At 41.8% G+C, this 20,006-nt stretch overlaps 1 protein-coding gene across 1 annotated transcript in view; it reads right to left on the reverse strand.

The window, feature by feature from the left end:
* The window catches only part of SMG6 (SMG6 nonsense mediated mRNA decay factor), a 237,378-nt gene that overhangs the window by 101,236 nt on the left and 116,136 nt on the right, over positions 1–20,006 (reverse strand). The window contains exon 13 of the mRNA XM_037133716.2: positions 10,502–10,703. Coding sequence (XP_036989611.2) covers positions 10,502–10,703 — 202 coding nt within the window. The remainder of the gene's footprint in view (positions 1–10,501; positions 10,704–20,006) is intronic.

Genomic DNA, 20,006 nt, shown 5'->3' on the forward strand with positions numbered 1-20,006 from the left:
CATTTCAACTGTAAAATGAACAAAGATGACAAGGCAATTTAATATAATTACATAAATACTTATAACTAATAAGCATAATACTTTTTAATCAAATAATAAAAATCAAAATAGTGAGATACCATTTTTGTGCATCTCTGGCAAAGTTACAAAAAAATTAAACCATTCAGGGTTAGTGAAAATGCTACAAAACAGACACTTATATTCTGCAGTTTAAATAATTGTACCTTTTTTGGAGGGCAGTTCAGCATTACTTATTAAAAGTCTTAAAAATCTGCATACCCTCCTTGACCTATTAATCCTATTTTGACAATTTGCCTAATGAACTAATAAAAGATATATGTACAGATTTTTGTCTAAGGTCTCCTGAGATGGCATCATTTATAAAACTGAAAAATCAGTAACTTCCTAAAATGTTTAATGACTGGGGACTAATTAAGCATTATGTTACGTTCATAAAAGTTAATATAATGTAGCCATTTAAACTTCATGTTATAGATAAACATGCAAACATATTCAGGATATATTTATTGCTAAGTGAATAAAGTAGATTGCAAAACAGTATATAGTTTGATTTTATTTCTGTTAAAGCAAAGAATCTGTCTATACATCTATCCAACCATTATAAAAAGACCAATGATTCTTTTATTTTCCTTACTGCTAATCTTGATTTGTCTAGTATTTCTAAAATGAACATCTATATTAAAACATAGATTTTTTTTCACCCTGGCTGGTATAGCTCAGTGGATTGAGCATGAGCCTGCGAATCGAAGGATCGCGGTTCAATTCCCAGTCAGGGCACATGCCTGGGTTGCAGGCCAGTTCCCAGCAGGTGACGCACGAGAGGCAACCATACATTATATTTCTCTCCCTCTCTCCTTCCCTTCCCCTCTAAAGATAAATAAATAAAATCTTGAAAAAAAAACCCCATAGATTTTTTTAATATTGTTATAGTTAAAAAACTGTAAGAAGCATAGACTGCTGAGTTAACTCTACCTCTAATATTCCATCTAAAGTGACCAAAATGAATATACAGAGTCTATCCCCAATGACCCATGATCCCACCTTTGTCTACTGTGTTCACTGCTATGGCTGTGCTATACAGAACAGTGCCTGGTGCACAGCAGACAGTGAATAGCTGCTAAATGGGAAAATGCCATCCATCTGCCACCGACATAAAGTATTACTGTCAGATGGATAGCTAGCTAGAAGCAGGTCATTAAGAGTCCATTTACTACTTCCTTACCTAAGAAAGTAACTTTAAAAAAATTTTCATTTTGTTTGATGTTAGTTTGTAAATATAGAATGGCTTCTGTATACTGACTTTATATCCAGAAAGTCTGTTAAATTCACTTAATAGTTATAATCATTTATCATTATTTTCTTTTGGATTTTCTAAGTATGTATCATGTTATTTGCAAATAAAGATAGCTTTACTTTTCCCTTTCCAATCATCTTTTTTTATACTTTATTTCTTTTTCGTCTTACTGTACTGCTTAGGATAAGCTGAATGGAACTGGGTAATTAATCACCCTTGTCTCATTTGATTTCTTGACCTGCTTGGTGGTTATACAGTGGCTCACTCTGCACTGAGTTCTTACTTCATGCATTTTCCTACTTATATTTCATAATTTAAAAGGATGGAAAAAGAAAAAGATGCAGAACTAAACAATGAAGAGCCTGGCAAAATTCTCCACTTTGAAAGGGTGTATTAGTTGCATACTGCTGCTGTAATAAATTACCATACATGTAACAGCTTTAAACACCACAATTTATTATCATAGTTCTTGGGGGTCAGAATTCCCAAAACCAAGGTGTTGACAGGATTGTGCTCTTCTTGGAGGATCTATGGGAGGGAGGAGAATCTGTTTCTTTGCCTTTTCTAGCATCTAGAGGCCCACCTACATTCTTTGGTTCATGGTCCCTTCTACCATTGTCAAGGCTAGCAGTATACTATTTACAAATCTCCCTCTCTGTGGCTTCTGGTTCTATCATTACATCTTTTTTTTCTGACTTTGACACTTCTGCATCCTCCTAAAACCCCTGTAATTAATTAAGCCCACCTAGATAATCCAGGATCATCTTTCCACCTCCAGATCCTTAATTTAATCACATGTGCAAAGGCCCTTTTGCCTTATAAGGTAATATATTTAACAGGTTTCACGGATTAAAGATGTGGGCCACATTTTGATCCACTTACTGCAAAGTCTGTGTACCCGGGGTAGATGTAGACCACTACTTGGAAGCTTTTTCACTGTTACATAGCAGTACTACCCATAATCAGCTGTTCAGAGAGGCCCAGAGAGTAGAGAAGGGAAAGGAAGCAGCCAGAGAGGAGACATGTCTTCTTGACATGGTAGGCCACAGCTTCATGAAGAAGGTTAGAAATTGTCTTATCATTTATGTGAAAGAGACTGGACACAGGAAATTAGCTCTGGTATAGTGGCTCTACAATACACAAAACAGAAAATGTACAAAGTAAATTCATTTATCGAGATTGCACACCACTTGGTTTCCTCATGCCTGTCAGGGTGGTGACTTAGCATTACAAACTTATATCAACCACCTTACACTTGAGAAGGGGAAATATTTGGAGACAAAGGATATCCAGCGAGAATCTACGTAACCTATTTTGGAGAAAATATCAGACCTGAGTAAATCATCTTTTTTGTTTGAAGAAATACAAAATGAGATTGCCAAAATCAGATTGCAGAAATCCAACTTGGAGTCTATAAAGAGAGTCTGCAACATAAAAAAGGGAGAACATACCATGCAAAGAGACAGAAACAAAGCACATTTGGGGAGATAAATGTCAGGTGAGGAAGACAGTATCTGTTTTACTCTTATAACTGAATTTTTTACAGCACAGAACCTGTGAAGTATGCTGAAAGATGAATGGCAAAAACAAAGACAGAAAGATGGGATCTGGATAAAGGCAGGCAACAATCTTTATATATAAAGGCTATAGAATAAGATAAAGAAGTAATGTAAGAGAACAAGTAATGAAATAGGCTGAAAATCTGAATCAGAAGTAAATAGTAAAATCAGCACTACAAAATTCTGAATCAATTACAGACAGAACAAACTTGAGAAGCCCTCCAATAATGCAGAGGCAAGGCAGTAAGCAATTAAAGTGACAGAAAGAAAGATATACAAGAAAAGAATGGAGATTCAGTGCACTGGGAGAAGAGAAATTATTGAAGGAAAGAACAGACAGAACATTAGCAATCAAAGACCCTTCTTGTCCAAAGGCAGAACTGGATGTGCATATTTAAAAAGCTCACTAGGGCCCTGACTGGGGTGGCTCAGTTGGTTGCGTGTCATCTCGCAGATCAAGGGGTCACTAGTTTGATTCCTAGTCAGGGCACATATGAGAGGCAGCCAAGAGATGTTTTCCTGCCTCTCTTTCTCCCTCCTTTCCCTTCTCTCTAAAAAGAAATAAAGTCTTTAGAAATGAATTAAAAAAAGAATAAAATATGCATTAAGTACCGTAAAAAATTAAGTATAAAGCCCAACATCTAAACAAATCTTCATAAAATCTGAAATTCAAGAATAGAAAAAATTACTCATGCTGGACCAAAAAAAAATTACCTACAAAAAAAGAAAATCAGACTTTTATCCAATTTTTTCTAACTATTAATGCAATGGAATAATATTTACAGTTTTAAAAAGGGGGAAAAAAAGTAAACCTAAGCTAAGTTGCCATTTATATACAAGGACAAAATTAGGACAATTTCAAGACACTTCAGTCATGAAGAATGTCCTTAACAAAAAGAACAAGGTAAGGAGGAGATCATTTTGACGATATATGAATAGATGTATACAGATATGTTTCAATGGGCACAGAAGTAGTTTAAAAAGAAAACTATCAAATTGTTAGCAACAGTTATCCCTGGATGGTGGTTTTTGACTATTTATTTTTGTAAATTGTTTGATTCTTTAGCATAAGTATATGTTTTACTACTATATTTTACAAGTCATCTTAATTTTTTAAAAGCATCATGACGTCTTTGCCAAACAAAATTCCTCATGTTGCATTTGAATAAAAGATGAAGATAACATAAAAATGGGAAAGGTACAGAATAAAAAGACTGTTGGTGAGCATTAAAGACTGTTGGTGAGAATTAATAATTATTAATTCTTAATAATTATTGTAAAAAAAATTATTGTAAATGTAGAAAATGTAATTGGGTGAAAAAGAAAATACATATTGCAAATAGCCCTAATTTCCACATTTTAAATATGGGAAAGTCAATAGTTTTTTTTTTTTAATTTTTGGTATTGATAATTTCAGAACAAAGGATCAAATATGTTTTTCAAAAAATTAGTTACTGGTAACTAGCACTTACAATAAATATTTTCCAGACCACCAAACAACAAAGATAACATTTGTGCCCAAACTATATGCATAAAACAACAAGGGCATAAAAAGCATTAAACAGGAACAAAACATACTTTGTATGGTTCCAGCTTCATGAAAGGAAAAGAGTAAGTGCACACATAAGCATGAACTGAAAAAGACTGGAAACACACATACTAAACTATTAACATTAACACTGGTTAATTTTAGGTGGTAGCTTATAGATGATTTTTATTTTCTTGTGCTTTTTTATATTTTCTATTTCAAATACTTTTTTGGTTCACAGAACCAATAAACAATGTACCAAAAAAGTCACTTAACAAACAAGCAAGCAGATAAGCCAGTACTTCCAAAAGTTGGACAATTTAAGCCTCATTTAACCTCAACTATGTTTTTTATTAATGATACAGTTTCCTGGGATCCTACATCCAGACGAAAAGCAAAGATGACTCTGAGAATGGATGGGATGAGATGTGAGATTTACGGCCTTACAACGTGACTTATTCCCTATCAAGCTGAAGAGTGGTCCCAACATTTGCTTGTTGGGAAGTTCTTCACTTACTCCTTGGGTCAGACAATATATGGCAAAGACAAAGAACATCACACAGATTAATCTACTTGGGGAAGCTAGAATGAGGATTGCTTACATCTACTTACGGAATAAATGCTTTGGTATTCATTAAATAACTAGAGCTTTGGAGCCTAAGGAAAGATGGGACTCGTCACTAAACAGATTCTTCTGTAGTACCACCCAGCTACACAGTCACATGCATATATTTTGAAGATGATAATTAAGCCTTTTTGATATTAAGGCACAATATGAACTCAATATCTTTCTCCTAAAACATTTGCCTTTTCATCATTTTTCCTATCTGCCTAGAGGGTTATTGGGGTTTCAATGAGAAAATTCATGTAAATAGCTTAGCACTGTGACTAGAAGAACATAATTAGTGAGTGCAAGAGCTTAAATTTATTATTATTATAGTTTGATTACTTTTTCAATCACCTAAGCAGGAGGGACACAAATTTTTACTTGTTTTGTTTTTAGGAGGACTATTTATTACCTCTTTTAAAACTTGTTACTATGAAGTATTGGAACATATACAAAAGTACAATACTATAATGAACTCAATGAATCCATTATTTGGATTTAGTAATAATGATTACAATTTAATCAATAATTATCAATATTTAATAATAACCAATATCTGTCCTTTTTTCATTAATACCCCTCTCCACAACCCTCCCCAGATTACTTTGAGGTAAATCCTAGACATCAAATCATTCATCAAAACATGAGGTTTTGAAGTCACACAGATAAGAGTTCCAATCTTACACTTCTTTACTAGCCGTATGACTTTGGGTGTGCTACTTACCCTCTGGAGTTGGATGCCTAGCAACCACTCGGTGAATTTAAGATCACTTTCTTTCCCCTGGATGGCTCTAATTGGTTTCAACATCTGCAATGTTTCTCTCAAAATGTAACCAGCTCCACTCTATTGCTTTTAGCTTAATCTGTATTCCTTATCTTCTGGATAATCCCAATGGCAACCTGCTTCCTCACCCCTTGCTCATCCGATATCTGGGTTTTCTACTGGGGTCTGTTTATTTTAGGTAGAATATTAATCCTGTAAAATGTTTAGTAAATCAGAAAGATCAAGGGTGAAGTAAGTTTGGAAAAAACTGCAAAGGCTATCCTCACAATGTATACTCTATTAAAAAGCTCCAAGAAGTCTTACAGTAATGAGTCCTGTTTAACACTTCTTTACCCTAACTTACATGATCATGAAACTCTTTCACCCAACAATCAAAAACTTACAAAATTAGAGTTCATAGAATATGCTTGGGAAATACAATGACATGTTAATGACAAATCAGTACTCCTTAAGCAACACCTTCATTGAGAGACTGTAAGCTCAACAAAATGTCAAGAGTTCCTCCTTAATTGTAGGTTCACATTAATTTACGTTGGTTCTCACATGTTTGTATATGCCACTAACTAGCTCCCAAACTAGGAGGAACTTTGCCTTATATGTCTGGATCTTACATGTTGTATGTCCAAGACAGTGTAATGTAGACACGCTCAGTAATTATTAAATGAGCATCACAGCTGGACCAAACATGTGATTAATCTTGACCAGCAATGTTGCCGCTACTCACCCCTGAGATGGATATCTTACATTTCTTGGGAGTGAAAACTAGAAGCTGGAGAAAATATCTATCCTTCTCAGACACCTAGGAGGTCAAGAATTCCTAAAGATTCCTTCTCATACATCTATACTAATTTTCTAGGTCAGCCATGGAGATAGCCCATGAGTTTATCATCATTCTTCACCCTTTTCTTAAGCTTGAGTTACCTCTGAAAAAAAAAATGAAGGTACTAAGACCTACTTACAGGCTTATTTTGAGGACTTAATGAAATACCTAGGTCAGGGGCTGATACACACTAAATATTCAAGAAATGTTATTTTTCCCTGCCTTGAAGAATAAAGCATAATAAAAGAAAATGAAAGTTGGGTAACATTCTATATTGAGTAACTAGGGAAGATCTCTCTAACAAGGTGGCACTGAGAAGGGAGTGAGAGCCATACAGCTATCTGGGGACAGAGTGCTTTCCAGGTTAAGAAGAAAGCAAGTGCGCCCTGGCTGATGTAGCTCAGTGGATTGAGCACAGGCCTGTGAACCACATGATCGCGGTTCAATTCCCAGTCAGGGCACATGCCTGGGTTGCAGGCCAGTTCCCAGCAGGGGACTCACGAGAAGCAACCATACATTGATGTTTCTCTCCCTCTCTCCTTCCCTTCCCCTTTAGAGATAAATAAATAAAAATTAAAAAAAAATGTTATCCCGAGAAATAGAAAATATCATTAAAAAAAAGAAGAAAGCAAGTGCAAAGATTCTTAGGCATAAGTGCATGCCTTATTTGAGGAACAGCAAGTATGCCAATGTGACTAGAGTATGTTAGGTACGAGAGCAACAGGAGCTGAGGTCAGAGAGTTAAGAGGTTATAGGTAGTGCCAAACCATTGATAGCACTGTTGGCTGTTCTTGAAACTTTGGCTTTTACTTTAAATGAAAGGAACAGCTGACAGAAGGTTTTAAACAGAGATGTGACATGATCTTATTGATATTTTAAAAAGATCCTTCTAGTTGCTGTGTTGAAAACTGACTGAGGAGCCCCTGGCTGGTGTGTCTCAGTGGACTGAGCACAGGCCTGCAAACCAAAGGGTTGTTGATTCGATTTCCAGTCAGGGCACATTGTCTGGGTTGCAGGCCAGGTCCCACATTGGGGGTATGCAGGAGACAATTACACCAATGTGGTTGCCTCTCCCCCTCTGTCTAAACAAAGGAAGGAATGAAGGAATGAAGGAATGAAGGAATGAAGGAATGATGGAAGGAAGGAAGGAAGGAAGGAAGGAAGGAAGGAAGGAAGGAAGGAAGGAAGGAAGGAAGGAAGGAAGGAGGAAGATAGACTGGGGAATAAGAGGAGGGATGAACTAGAGAAACCAGTTAGAAGACATTTTAATGAACTGAACTAGAGTGTAGTGGTAAGAATGAGTCCAATCTACATATTCTGAAAGTTAAGAAAGAAGTCATGAATTGCTGAGGGATTAGTTATGGAGGTATAAGAAAAAGAGACGAACCAAGAATAACCCCAAGAATTTTCACTTGAGTGACCCAGAGGTCAAAGTCACCATTTACCAAGATGAACAGACTGAAGAAAAACCAAGTATGGGGGAGAAAAATTCAGTTTGGATTTGGAGATGTTATACTTCACACACCTATTACACGGTCCTTGAAGCAAAGCCCTACCTTAGTCTCAATGAGCTACAGCTGCCATGGCAGCCTGTCGATCACTACTACAGGCTGAGGACATGAACCACTGGCTCTGTGTTCCCTGGCCAGATCATATAATTATCATTTACTGAAACCAACAGTGGGAGAGCTGATGAGGACAGAGGACTCAGGAAGTCTGAAGCTGGTTAGGACTTCTTCCTTGTTCTGGAATGAAAGATAGCTAACTCAAGAGCCAACTCTCAAAAGCGTCCTTTGGAGTCAAGTCCGCTTTGTGATCACGTAACAATACGTGAATTCCCTGACTCAAGCCATGGTTATCCAGTTTCTTTTCTAATGGAACATCTACAAAGTGTAAACATTGTGTTAGCTATCCTCAGCCTTACATACTACAACTCCCTATTTTTATTTCCTTCTGAAACTAGAAGAGCAAGGTTTCATACCAACTTTTCATTGGAAAAGCATACAATGAATATTTCTCCTGCTCTCACATTCCCAAAATCCATTAGCCATTAAATGCAGCCAAATAATATGGGTTTTTGGAATGTCAATGTCTAGAACCTTTATCTAGTCACAGAAATTTAACCAAAAGGAATATATACAAAATTTCTGTAATAGGAAATCACTTCACTATTGATAGTGCAAAAATTTGGAATAATCCTTTGGTTCAATAAAGCAAAGAATAGATAAAGAAATATTGGCATATAAAAGAATATTAAGTGATCATAAAAATGATTCCATACATGAATACATCAAAAGCCCTGGCTGGTATGGCTCAGTGGATTGAGTGCCAGCCTGTGAACCTAAGGGTTGTTGGTTCAATTCCCAGTCAGGGTACAAGCCTGGGTTGCAGGCTAGGTCCCCAGTTGGGGGCGCATGAGAGGCAACCACACACTGATGTTTTTCTCCCTCTTTCTCCCTCCCTTCCCCTCTAAAATAAATAAAATCTTCAAAAAGAATACATTAAAATATTAAATAAAAAAGCAGATTACAAATAATATGTATAATATGACCACTAGTTTTGTTTTTAAAAAAGTGTAAGTGCACACTAGAAGTTAAATCTGATTATGTATTAATGGTCAGCAAAAATAACACCGATGTTACCTCTGGATAGAAGGATTATAGATAAATCTTTTTCTTTTTACATGTCTACAAGAAACTTACACTGTTTTCTACTAAGAACAAGTTAAAAAGACTTTTTTGAGATTTTTAAATTTTTATTTATTTTTTAGAGAGAGGGGAAGGGAGGAAGAAAGAGATGGAGGAGAAACATCAATCAGTTGCCTCTAGCACACTCCCAACCTGCCCTGACCAGGAATCAAACTTGTAACCTTTTGGTTCACAAGCTGGTGCTCAATCCACTGAGCTACACCAGCCAAGACTAAAAACTTTCACATTCAATATAAAGTCTCTTATATTTGCAGTCTGCTTGGAATTTAGTTTTTACTATGTGACTTAAAAAATCTACCTACATGTCTATGCATACTTCATGTAAGTCAAAAGACTTCTTTCTGAGAGGTCACTTGTGGCCTCTTCCCCAAAGGCCTCACTCTCAGGGGACACAATGCTAACAATTCCACAGAGAGCTCAATCATAGAATTCCCCTGAATAGTACAGGAGACTCAGCTCCCAGGGTCTATGGATGCTACTTCCCCAGTTTAGCAACTGCTACAAGGGACTATGAAGCAGAATGAACTGCCTTCCTCTCTGCACCTGGCCAAAGACACAACTGTTAGACAGAGACTAAGTTCCACAGTCCCCACCAAGGCAACAGGCAATGGACTTTGTTTTCTGTAAACAGACAAGAAAAAAGTTCAGGTGAAAACACAGGTCTCGGAGGAAGAAAAATAGAAACCAGGCAGCGGGGAATGCTTCATATTCCTAAAAGCTTTTTTTGTAAGTTAACACATGGTGTCTGCTTCTCTCTAGTCACCTATTTATCACTCTCCTCCTTAGAAAAGGGAAAAAGCCCTGGCTGTTTTCCTAGTGCAGAGTTTTGTGGCTGGAGGGGAGGGGTGGGGGAGAAGGAGGGTGCTTTAAGCATGATGCAAACCATTTGGAGTTGAGTGAGAGCACTGCCAACACAAGCTGGACTATTTAAACAAGTGAGGAAATGATCGTATATACAACATGCCAGCAAGCACACACACACACCAAAGGAAGTCGAGAGGGGTTTTTTTTTCAGGACACAGAGCTGGATGTCAGCGGCTAAAAGGTCGATATTTTCCCTTAACACCCTTCTCAATGACTTAATCATGTTCCGTTTGCACAGAAAACTTCCCAAGAATAAAAAAGTCTGGAGAATTAAGAGGAAGGGTGAATGGGGAGTGATGTTTGGCCCGGGGCTGACCTTATCCGAGGTTTTCTCCACGTAGCAGGGGTCTTGAGGGGCAGCCAGCAAGGGGACAAAGCCCGAGAGAAGCCGATCCTCTTCCAGAATAAGAAGGGTGAGGTCATCGTCCGGGTCCTTGTACAGTGGCACCTCAGACTGATTCACCGCAGTCAGTATGTTACAGAAATCAGCCAGCATCGACCACACATCCACAGCAACCCTGTGAGAAATAAGGTAAGAAAATAAGAGTTCTAAAGAGGGACCGGTTAAAGTATTCTAAGTACTTATGTGCAGAGAGGGAGTTGTGGCAAATGCTGTTTATGGCTGGCATCTACCAGGAAATCTTACCCCAAAAGCTAGGATACAAAATTGTATCCATAGCAGCAATCTGGTGAAGGTATGTCCTATCTATGCAAACACTGAAATTGATTAAGGGGAGTTTTCAATTCTAACCTGAGAGGGAAAAGAACTTAGAGAAATCAGTTGCCTAATACAGGTCCTGTCACCCTTCCAGACAGTGTGCCTACAACACTTACTCAAACACTCTAGTCACCCAGGGCCTCCCTGGCCCAGCAGCTTGGTTCGTTAGAGCATTGTCCCACGATGCCAAGAATTGCGAGTTCGATCCCCGGTCAGGGCACATATAAGAATCAACCAAGGAATAAGAGAAATGAATAAGAGAAACAATAAATCGATGTTTCTCTCCCTCTCCCTTTCCACCCCCTCAAAAATCAATCAGTAAATTTTTTTAAATTGATACTCAGTGCCTGAGGCAGCTCCCCAAATCCCTCCACTTTTTCCCAGCCAAATACATGCCACACAGACAACAAGAGTGCCAATCTCCCCACCTCTTTCACAACCAGAGGGGCTAGTCACATCACAGAAAAGAGTCATGTGGTTTTTTTCCCTCCCTCCTTCAATGCTTTAGAAATCTCTTCCTACATATAAGCAGAAAAACAATTAAGCACACATCCAACAAAAACCTCATTCCCGGCCTGCCAAGCTTCCCGTGCATTTCAGCAGATGAACCACTATCAGTGCTATCTTGGCCATCCTATTCTCTCTCTTTCCCTCACTTATGGAAGGTTAGACATAATGTAACCAACCATTCTGCTTTGCCTGGGACTGTCCCTACGTTAGCAGCGAAGCCCTGTGTTCCCAGAAATACCTCAGTCCTGGGAAAATGGAATGGATGGTCATCATCATTGCATATCACTGGGTCCTAGCTGACCCTGAGGAGAAACCTTGAAAATGCAAAGTCTGGTTCTCTCCGGTTCAAACTCCAGAGTAGAATTATAAAAAGAAGGTTCATTTCTCTGTTACCATTATTTGTCAAAAACCTACTGTGGTGCAGATCCCTCTTTTAATGGGAGCTAAGGATCCTTACAACTTTCTTTTTGCCCGCCCAAGACATAGCTCAAATGGTCAAACCGCAGTCAGATACAGGGCCTGCCAAGTCTATATACTTGGCTTTCTTCCCCAGAGGACCACCTGACCAGGGAGTCTGGAATAGGCAAGTACCGTACAGATGCTAAGCTGTACTCCAAAAAAAGTGAGACCCATAAAAGAATTACAAAGAAAAGTTTTATAATTAGGTTCAAGAGGTGAAGTGGCAAGAAGCAAAGAGAGGTATATGAATGAGCTACATTCTGGAATCTTCCCAGATGAGTTATTGCGCATGAGCCAAATCTGCTAGGGAGGGGCCTCAGATTTAAGCAGTTTGCTGCTCCTGGAGACTAGGAATTTTGGGAGGCTGGCAGAAAGGAGGGCATTCAAGGGACATGCCATTGAAGGTGAGGCTGGAAGAGAAAGTAGAGTAGAAGTGTGGAGACTCCTTGACTGGGTCCAGGTGGAAGAAGCCTGCACTGGTTTATTCACTGTAATCACTGCACTAGGAAAAGGCAATGAAATGAAACATCTTGTTTTCAAGAGTGTCCTGGGAACCAGGCAGAACACAGCACCATTAATCACACGACGGCACATAATCAACACACGTGTACAGCAGAAGTAACTCTCTTCACAGGCTTTGCCCAAGAAAAAGAACATGTTTGGGAAGAATCACCGGAGGGACAAAGGTTTTTTAAAACTTCTCTCTGCACAGACACCAACAACCAGACTCATTCACAAAGCTTCATCTTTTGGCTCAGCTGGGTTTGGCTGTCAGAAATGTTTAAATATGGAAAAAAATAAACAGTTGCAACACGTTTCTGTGCAGTGATCTGCCCGAGCCCCTTTGTGATGTAATGGGAAACGCGGCATTCAGGCTACCAGCTGTAGAATAAACAGAACTTTGAGGGTTAAAAGGAACTGAACTTTCCACGACCCCATCTGCAGAGAAGAAAATAATAAGAGGAATGATGCACTGCCCCACAGCTCTGATAGTTTATCCTCCAGTCCCGGCTGCAAAGACAAGCACCGGATGTGATAGGGCTGCTCAGGGCCGCCTCCGAGGTTAGCGCTGCCCATGGGAGACGCACAGGGAGGCTCTTCCAGCTCCCCGCTTCCTCCCCCAGTGCCCTGCTGGCCACTTGAGCCCATTGCCTGAGTCTGATCCCACAGTGCTGGTGATCTCTGGCCAACAGGCACTGCTCGGCTGCAGAGCAGCAATTTGGAAAATAAACAGGAAAGACGACAGTGAGAAGGAAGAAGGTGAAAAGTCTCCCAGCTGAATTCTTGGCTTGGGGGCTTTGGTTGGTGCTGTGCAAGTCAAGCCTGCTTCAGGATGTAGTTGGGGGTGGGAGGTGTGGGCAGCAGCATCCTCAGCCACAGAGAAGCAGCAGAAAATTACCCATGGCTGCCACAGTGGGAGGCCCCCACATCCCTCTCTCATCCTCCCACCCTACCATGTTGGATCTAAGACGAAGAAATATGTGGTACCATGTGGTTCTCATTACCATGCTCCCCTGTCCCCTAAGGCTCAGATAAACCAAAACCGACTCCTCCCAGAGATTGCTGGCCACCATTAGGGACCCCTGCCACATCTGCCTTTTGCCCATCACCACCCATCCATCTTGTGCCAAACCTTAAAACTCACTGCAAAAATCAAGTGGATGAGAGTTCCTACTCCAGTGTTGATGTGTAACTAGCAGCTGGTTCCAAAAGACATAGGATGTGTCCTGAGTTCCCAACTCCAAAGTGGCACCACAGACAAGAATACAACTAACTAGGCACCCGTGGGCCATATTATGACTCTCCACAGAAGGTGGGGAAGAAGGGAGTGTCAAGAAACTAATACTAAAAGGAAGAGGTGAGATGCCTGAACTCAAAAGTTAAGATATTTGCAAACAGATGAGGTAATTCCTGAAACCTGGGCAGTATCACCTCAGCTTACCCCAATCAGGCCTCTGGGCTGAAAGGTCAGTTCAGGGGTTAAACACAGGGTTTCCTGAATAGAAGGGGAAAGCTTAGCTTTTTCCTGCTTTAGTTCCTTACCCCAGTTAGGAGTACCTTCCAGCCTTCACCCTACAGCAGCCCTTGGAATCAAAGGACTCAAGGTTGGCCTAGGCTAAGCAGTCCAAGTCAAATCCTGATGGCTATGAGGAGCTTTAAACACCTCTCAATCTTTTAGAAATGCTTTGGAAATGACTCTCCAAAAGGATTTTTCAGAGAATCACATACCACCTTTGGTTCTAAATGAACCCTCTAGAGTGCTATGGGCTCAGGCAAGTCCCTCTACCTTATTCTGGTCCCAACTCATATTTTGGGAAAGTCCCAGAGCTCACAAAATCCCACTAAAGATAGGGTGCATTCTTCACCTAGCAGACACAAAGCAGCCAGAGAACATGAAACTGCATCCAATGAGTCCATTTATGGCGCTCAGAATGGTGGCAAGGGAGCCTCTCAGCAGCTGTGATGTGATTAGTGAGCAGGGATCAGAGTTGCAGGGTGACCCAGTGGCCCAACCCCACAGAACACACCACACACCAGGAAAGCAGACCCCTGGCTGGACACCAGATCCTAGCTTGGGACCGACCAGCAGTGGCTAGTTAGAGGTATGCACTCAGGACCAAGGCTCACTCGCTTCTCCACAGACATGCATTCACTTACTCCACCAGGAAAGGAAAAAAATAAGAGTTAATTTACTTTTTATTGCCTCAGAATTCCAAGGTTTAATGTAGCTGTCAGTTTGAGTGCAGTGCAGCTGCTGGCCGATACAATGCAGCCCAGGCCAGCCCAGGTGACTGGGGAAACACATTTCACAGAAATGAACCAACACACACTTTTGGCTGGTTGTTTGGGGGATATTGACTTGGGGAATCAGATTAACCCTTCAGGCTGGAGTTAGTTCTGCAAACAACATTAGAAAAGTAGCTTTAGTACAAGGAACTGGGAAGCCCTGGTCTCAGGTGGACCAGTGGATTTCTGTGCTTCTACAATTTTGAAGTTTTCTCATGTGAGATGTTATTCAACTACAACATGCTCTCAAAGATTAAGGTATGAGATATGTGAGGCAAACTGTACCACAACAATCCATCTCCTTCCTAGAACTCAGAACAAAAGGCTGATCTGCCAGCTTTATAGGGAAGAGGTCAGGTGGAACTTTTCTGCAAGCTCCATCCAGGGCAGGACTGAGGGAGGGAGATGGTTTGGAGAGTGGAGCACTAAGGCCTGACCAAGGCTCAGGCCATCCTTTCAGCAAGTCTAAGGAAGAGTGAGCCCTCACACACCCCTTCATATTTTTACTGGGGGAATAGGCTGACTGGTGATTAATATCAAGTACAATGACCCCATGTTACAAGCCTGCAGGGGCCTGTGGAGGTGGCCATTTCCTGTGTAATACCAGCTTGTTTAAACACTAACATTCAAACTCCACAGCTGCAGAGCAAACCCGGAAAGACCTGAGTGAGAAGAAGCCCTGCATTGTGTTTTGGAGCTATGGAAGATCAGAGAAGTAGTACAGATGGGAAACAATTTGGGTCTTTTGGTTCCTGGGGCGAGGAGCTCTGGAAATAGAGCCAAGATGGCAGAGAAACTAGGCACAAGGAAGCTGAAAAAGGGAAAGCCCATGGACTATTATACACAAAGGGGAAAGAAAAATGGCCATAACAAGAGATATGCAATATTCTCCTTTCAAAACTTGCTGGCCTGTGGACCACTATATTTTACCCACAACTCTCTGCATAGGGTTCAATGGTCAACATAAGACCCCTGCAGGACTTCTGGCCCAAATGGAGAAAACTACATGTGGTGAGCAGCTAATAGCAGAAATGGACCTGAATCCAACAAGTCAACATGGGCTCCTGGGAAAGTGCCCAACTTAATTTTGCCCAATATGGCAAGTCAAATTCTGAAACTCACACCCCACACTACTCCAAGGACATAAACTTCTCTATGTTCTAAGAAGTGCAGCTGGAGCCCTATGGCCAACAACAGGTCACAGTAACCTCACTCCAGGATTCCTCAAGTACCTCTGACTATGCCTCCCTCAACCTCTAGCTAGGTCAGTGCCTTATTTGATTTTAGTTCTCCCAAGCTACAGTATAGCCTCTGTCACATCACTGTGGTGTGTAAAACCCATCAGTACAGTGTGTTTGGGAAAGAGCAGCCCCCAAGGGACCTGGACATCTCCACAGCATGAGTGGAGCCCTTGGTGGCCTCCCTGGTGCGGATTCTCACGGTTCCCGCCTCTCTAAATTTTAGCTGTAACCACTCCAATACGTCTTCTTAGTTTAGCACACATTGGACCCAAATGACCTTGGCCCAGAGCTGGAAAGTACTCTCCCTGGGGTCAGCTGCTGTACCCTGCTGGGGTCAGACTGAAGCCTTAGGCCAACACCCCTTCCTCTCACAAGGAGTCCTGTGGGAAGAGTGGGGAGGGGATAGAGGTTCCTGCCATGGGAGACATCACGTGTGCCCCACACTCAGCACTTGGAGGAAGAGGAACCCCTCGGTGCCAGGCTGTAGTGCTGACGCCCTAACCCGGAGCCAGGGAGACTGGGTGGGGAGCCAGGGTAGCAAAGGGGCTTCCCACAGTCACCACCACTTCCTTCAGGGAAGTGCTGATGGACTATTACTTAGTGACCTCCTAAAATGCCCTTTTGGGAAGATGTATTAAGCGTCCTTGAAGGGGTGCTGATTAGACTTGGGATTAGTTCTTATTTCAGAGCTGCCCTATGAGGATGAGTGAACTAGCTGTTTTTTAACTCAAGAATTTCTATCTCATCCTACAGGGTCAACACATGTAGACGCCCAGAGGAAATTAGCTTACTGAATACTCCCTACATCTATGTCTCCCTATGTGACAGTACCTCAGAGGGATCCCTGTAAGCCTTTTCCAGCATGCTCTGTAGACTCTACAAGACAAACCATGAAAAAGCAGCAAGTCCAGGAATTTTTGGAGTTTTTTTTTTTATAGTACTCCAATCCAACAGTGTGATAAATGCATCTGAGCTACAATTAGGAAGATATATAGCATCAGAATGCGAAGGTCTGGGCAGCCTGGTGAAACGCGGGCTCTCCAGAGCCCCAGCTATGTTTCCCATTATGTAACCCTGGTCATGGGCAGACAGCCAGACTCCAAATGAAAAAGAGACTCTGGCTTGGCACTGGTTCTATTTTCCTATCCTCATTCGGGGTCAGCGCAGTGTCATACAGCTGCAGAGAAAGCTCTGGGGATTAAACCTGGGAAAGCCTCCAAGACCAGGACCTGGGTTCAAGTACCAGCTGAAAGCAATAAACCAACTGCCACAGCTGGGCTAGGTTTGGATGTTCTCAAAGTCCCCTGACTCTTTCACTTACTGAGAACTAGAGATCAAGATGAGGGAAGATTTGGCTTCAGCAGAGAAGATGAAATGAGGTAGGCTGTCCCACTGCCCTAGCCTTGCCAAAGATCCTGGGATACAAGAGGTCACTATGCTTAGACTTGTGGAAGCCTTTTGCTCTGCTCCTTTCTATTACCTGACACTCACAACCTTACTCATGCTTATTTGGTAAAGTGGAGAGTAGCTGGCTTTCCCTTCTAATGAGAGGTCTGGCACAGAAACTGGGCCCCCACTCCTTTCCCAACCCCTATTAGTAGATGGCCCCTCCAAACACTATGGTCTGATCTAAACAGACCAAAGCACTTGACACTGTCTCTTACAGAGGCCCAAGGCAACTTTCCACACCCTGCTATAATTCTCTGTACCAAAATCTCCTGGGATATAAAGCCATTTATTACAACAGGTACAAATGGGAAGTCAACCTACTGACATGCTGAGGCAGCACACATACTTGAGTGCCACCATGTGGGAAGGCCCTGAAATCCTGCCCTTATCACTCTGTAGTGTCAGTGATCTTCTATTATAATCATCACTCTAAGTGTTCTGCATGTGCCTAAATGGCTACTGCCTTGGAAAAGCAGATCTGGCCAGAAAGAAGAGAAATATGGGCCAGAGGAGAGAATCAAGGAGACTAATGATGGGCTTTGAAATACCCTTGAGAGAGTGGAGAATGCTTTGAAAGGATTCTCTAATTGTACAAGGAAAGACAGTTAACAAAACAGAGACAGGGAACAGGATTAAATTAATGTGTCAGGGAGACAATCTGGGGGTGAGGTTTCTGGAGGAGAAGCACACTAAAACGTAGGCTATCTGGCCACCTTATCAATGAGGGGTTTGTCTTCATAGAGAACAAATGCAGGCCAAGACGAATGAGAGCATGCAAAGTAGAGATGTTAAATGAAAGCCCTTTCCTTCCTACTCTATTAAGAGCATTCCTAAACCCTCCAAAATGAAGATCACGCAAGGACCTTAAGTGTCAGAAGGATTACTATTCTGACATCTACAGAACTATCTTGAGTATGTCATTCCTTATGGTCTTAAAGAAAAGGTTCCACAATATCAAAGATCAGTAGGCATAAGGCGCAACTTTGAAACCCAGAGAACCACCATACCTCGCCAATCTCTCAACCATAGTATTTACTCAGTGTTAGGTGACCATATGAGAAACTGGAAAGGAAGGAGATAAATTCATATTCCACATTTCCAGTTCTTGGACCTGAAGGCTATGAGGTAGGATTATCCTCAGTGATGGTCAGGCCAGGTTTTCTCTGTCCAACATTGGCACCAGCCCTCAAAACCACCACGCCTTGTGGCCAGGCACCAGGACAACAATGTCCCTCCTTTACGCTTAAATTTGCCTTCTAGAGATAATCAGTGCTGATCCAACAGAGATACAGTGCAGAAGGGGGCTCTATTCTCTACCATACTGACTTCTCTAGCCTAGACTGCATTCATTAGAGAGTAAGTGGTGCCCACAGCTACAGGAACTCGTTTACTGGACAATCAATTCAGTACATTATTTGGTCAGATTTGCTCCCTGCTGTGAAAGTCTGAAAAGACTAAGCAAGTCTGTCAAGTGTTTCGACCCCCTCTGCTTCTCTGTAGCAGCTTCTCTTTACCTAGGAGGTAAAGCCCAGCTGGGGATGGCTGTAGCTCATGACCACGTGCCCAGCTGCTGATTGAGCCCTTGCCCAAAGATGGGCAGCAGCTCGCAGAAGCCGGCAACGGGCCATTTGCTGCAGCATCCAAAGAAAAAACAGACTCAGCACCTCAAGCAAATGAGGCCCAGCACTTCCTGTGTGAGCTTTCCATTTCCTCAGCCAAACAAAAGCCAAAGGGGACAAGAGAGGGAGGAGGGATGAAAGGAGACAGCCACAGAAGAGAGTTAACAGGCCTGATGGCCCAGGATATGGGTAAACAGGAGCTGGATGGACGATATCTAAGGGACATATGGTCGTCAGGTGAGGTGACCCAGGGAAGACCTAGGCTTCAGGGACAAAGAGTCTGCTTCCACAACCCCCAAAAGTAAGGGAGGAACACTCTGTGACTCCTGCACATGCTCAGAAGCAGTGGCTTCAGATACTTGGGGAGCTGAGCCTTTCTTTGTCATTTTCTTTCCAAAATTGCAAATTGCTTAGTTGGCATTATAGATTAACAGCCTGGAAAGTTTAAGGCTGTACATATTAACTCTTTGGGAAGCATGGCTAGGAAACAGCTGACCACTAGCTAGGAGGTCTGTCAGTTCACCTGTGTGGCTCCAGCTGTCCAGCTCAGGGTTTAACCCTGGCTCATGAGGCGTCAGTCCGAATGCATTTGGGAAGCCTAGGAGGGTTTACAGGAAGAATGCAGAGAACTGTTGATGCTGTGGGCATTACTCACACAGTTACAGAGTTAGAGTTGGGGAGGCATAGGGAAAGAGGGCCAAATAGTCCAGGGGCGCACATCTTGGGGTGAAGAACAAGAAAGAAATTTGAGGAAAGAAAGGGGAGGAAGAGTTAACTATACAGTCCACACAGAAAGATCAATAACTGCTGGCCAGCAATCTCTGCATAAGTATTCCTTCTGTGGGTCACCTACGACTAGAGACTCACATGGCTGGCTGGTCCCCAGCCCAGAGAAGCACCTCTCCTCATTCCCTAGAAGTACTGTCTGCAGGAGCCTCGGTCTCCACTTTGTATGCTCCTGTATTTTCCCCCTCCCAGAGGAGCACTGGAGAAGAATGATGAGATGCTGGGTATGGATGCTTGTTACCAAACACATAC

This window comes from Artibeus jamaicensis, unplaced genomic scaffold (genome assembly GCF_021234435.1).
Source record: "Artibeus jamaicensis isolate MK-2021 breed Jamaican fruit bat unplaced genomic scaffold, CSHL_Jam_final contig_2790, whole genome shotgun sequence".
Lineage (NCBI taxonomy): Eukaryota > Metazoa > Chordata > Mammalia > Chiroptera > Phyllostomidae > Artibeus > Artibeus jamaicensis.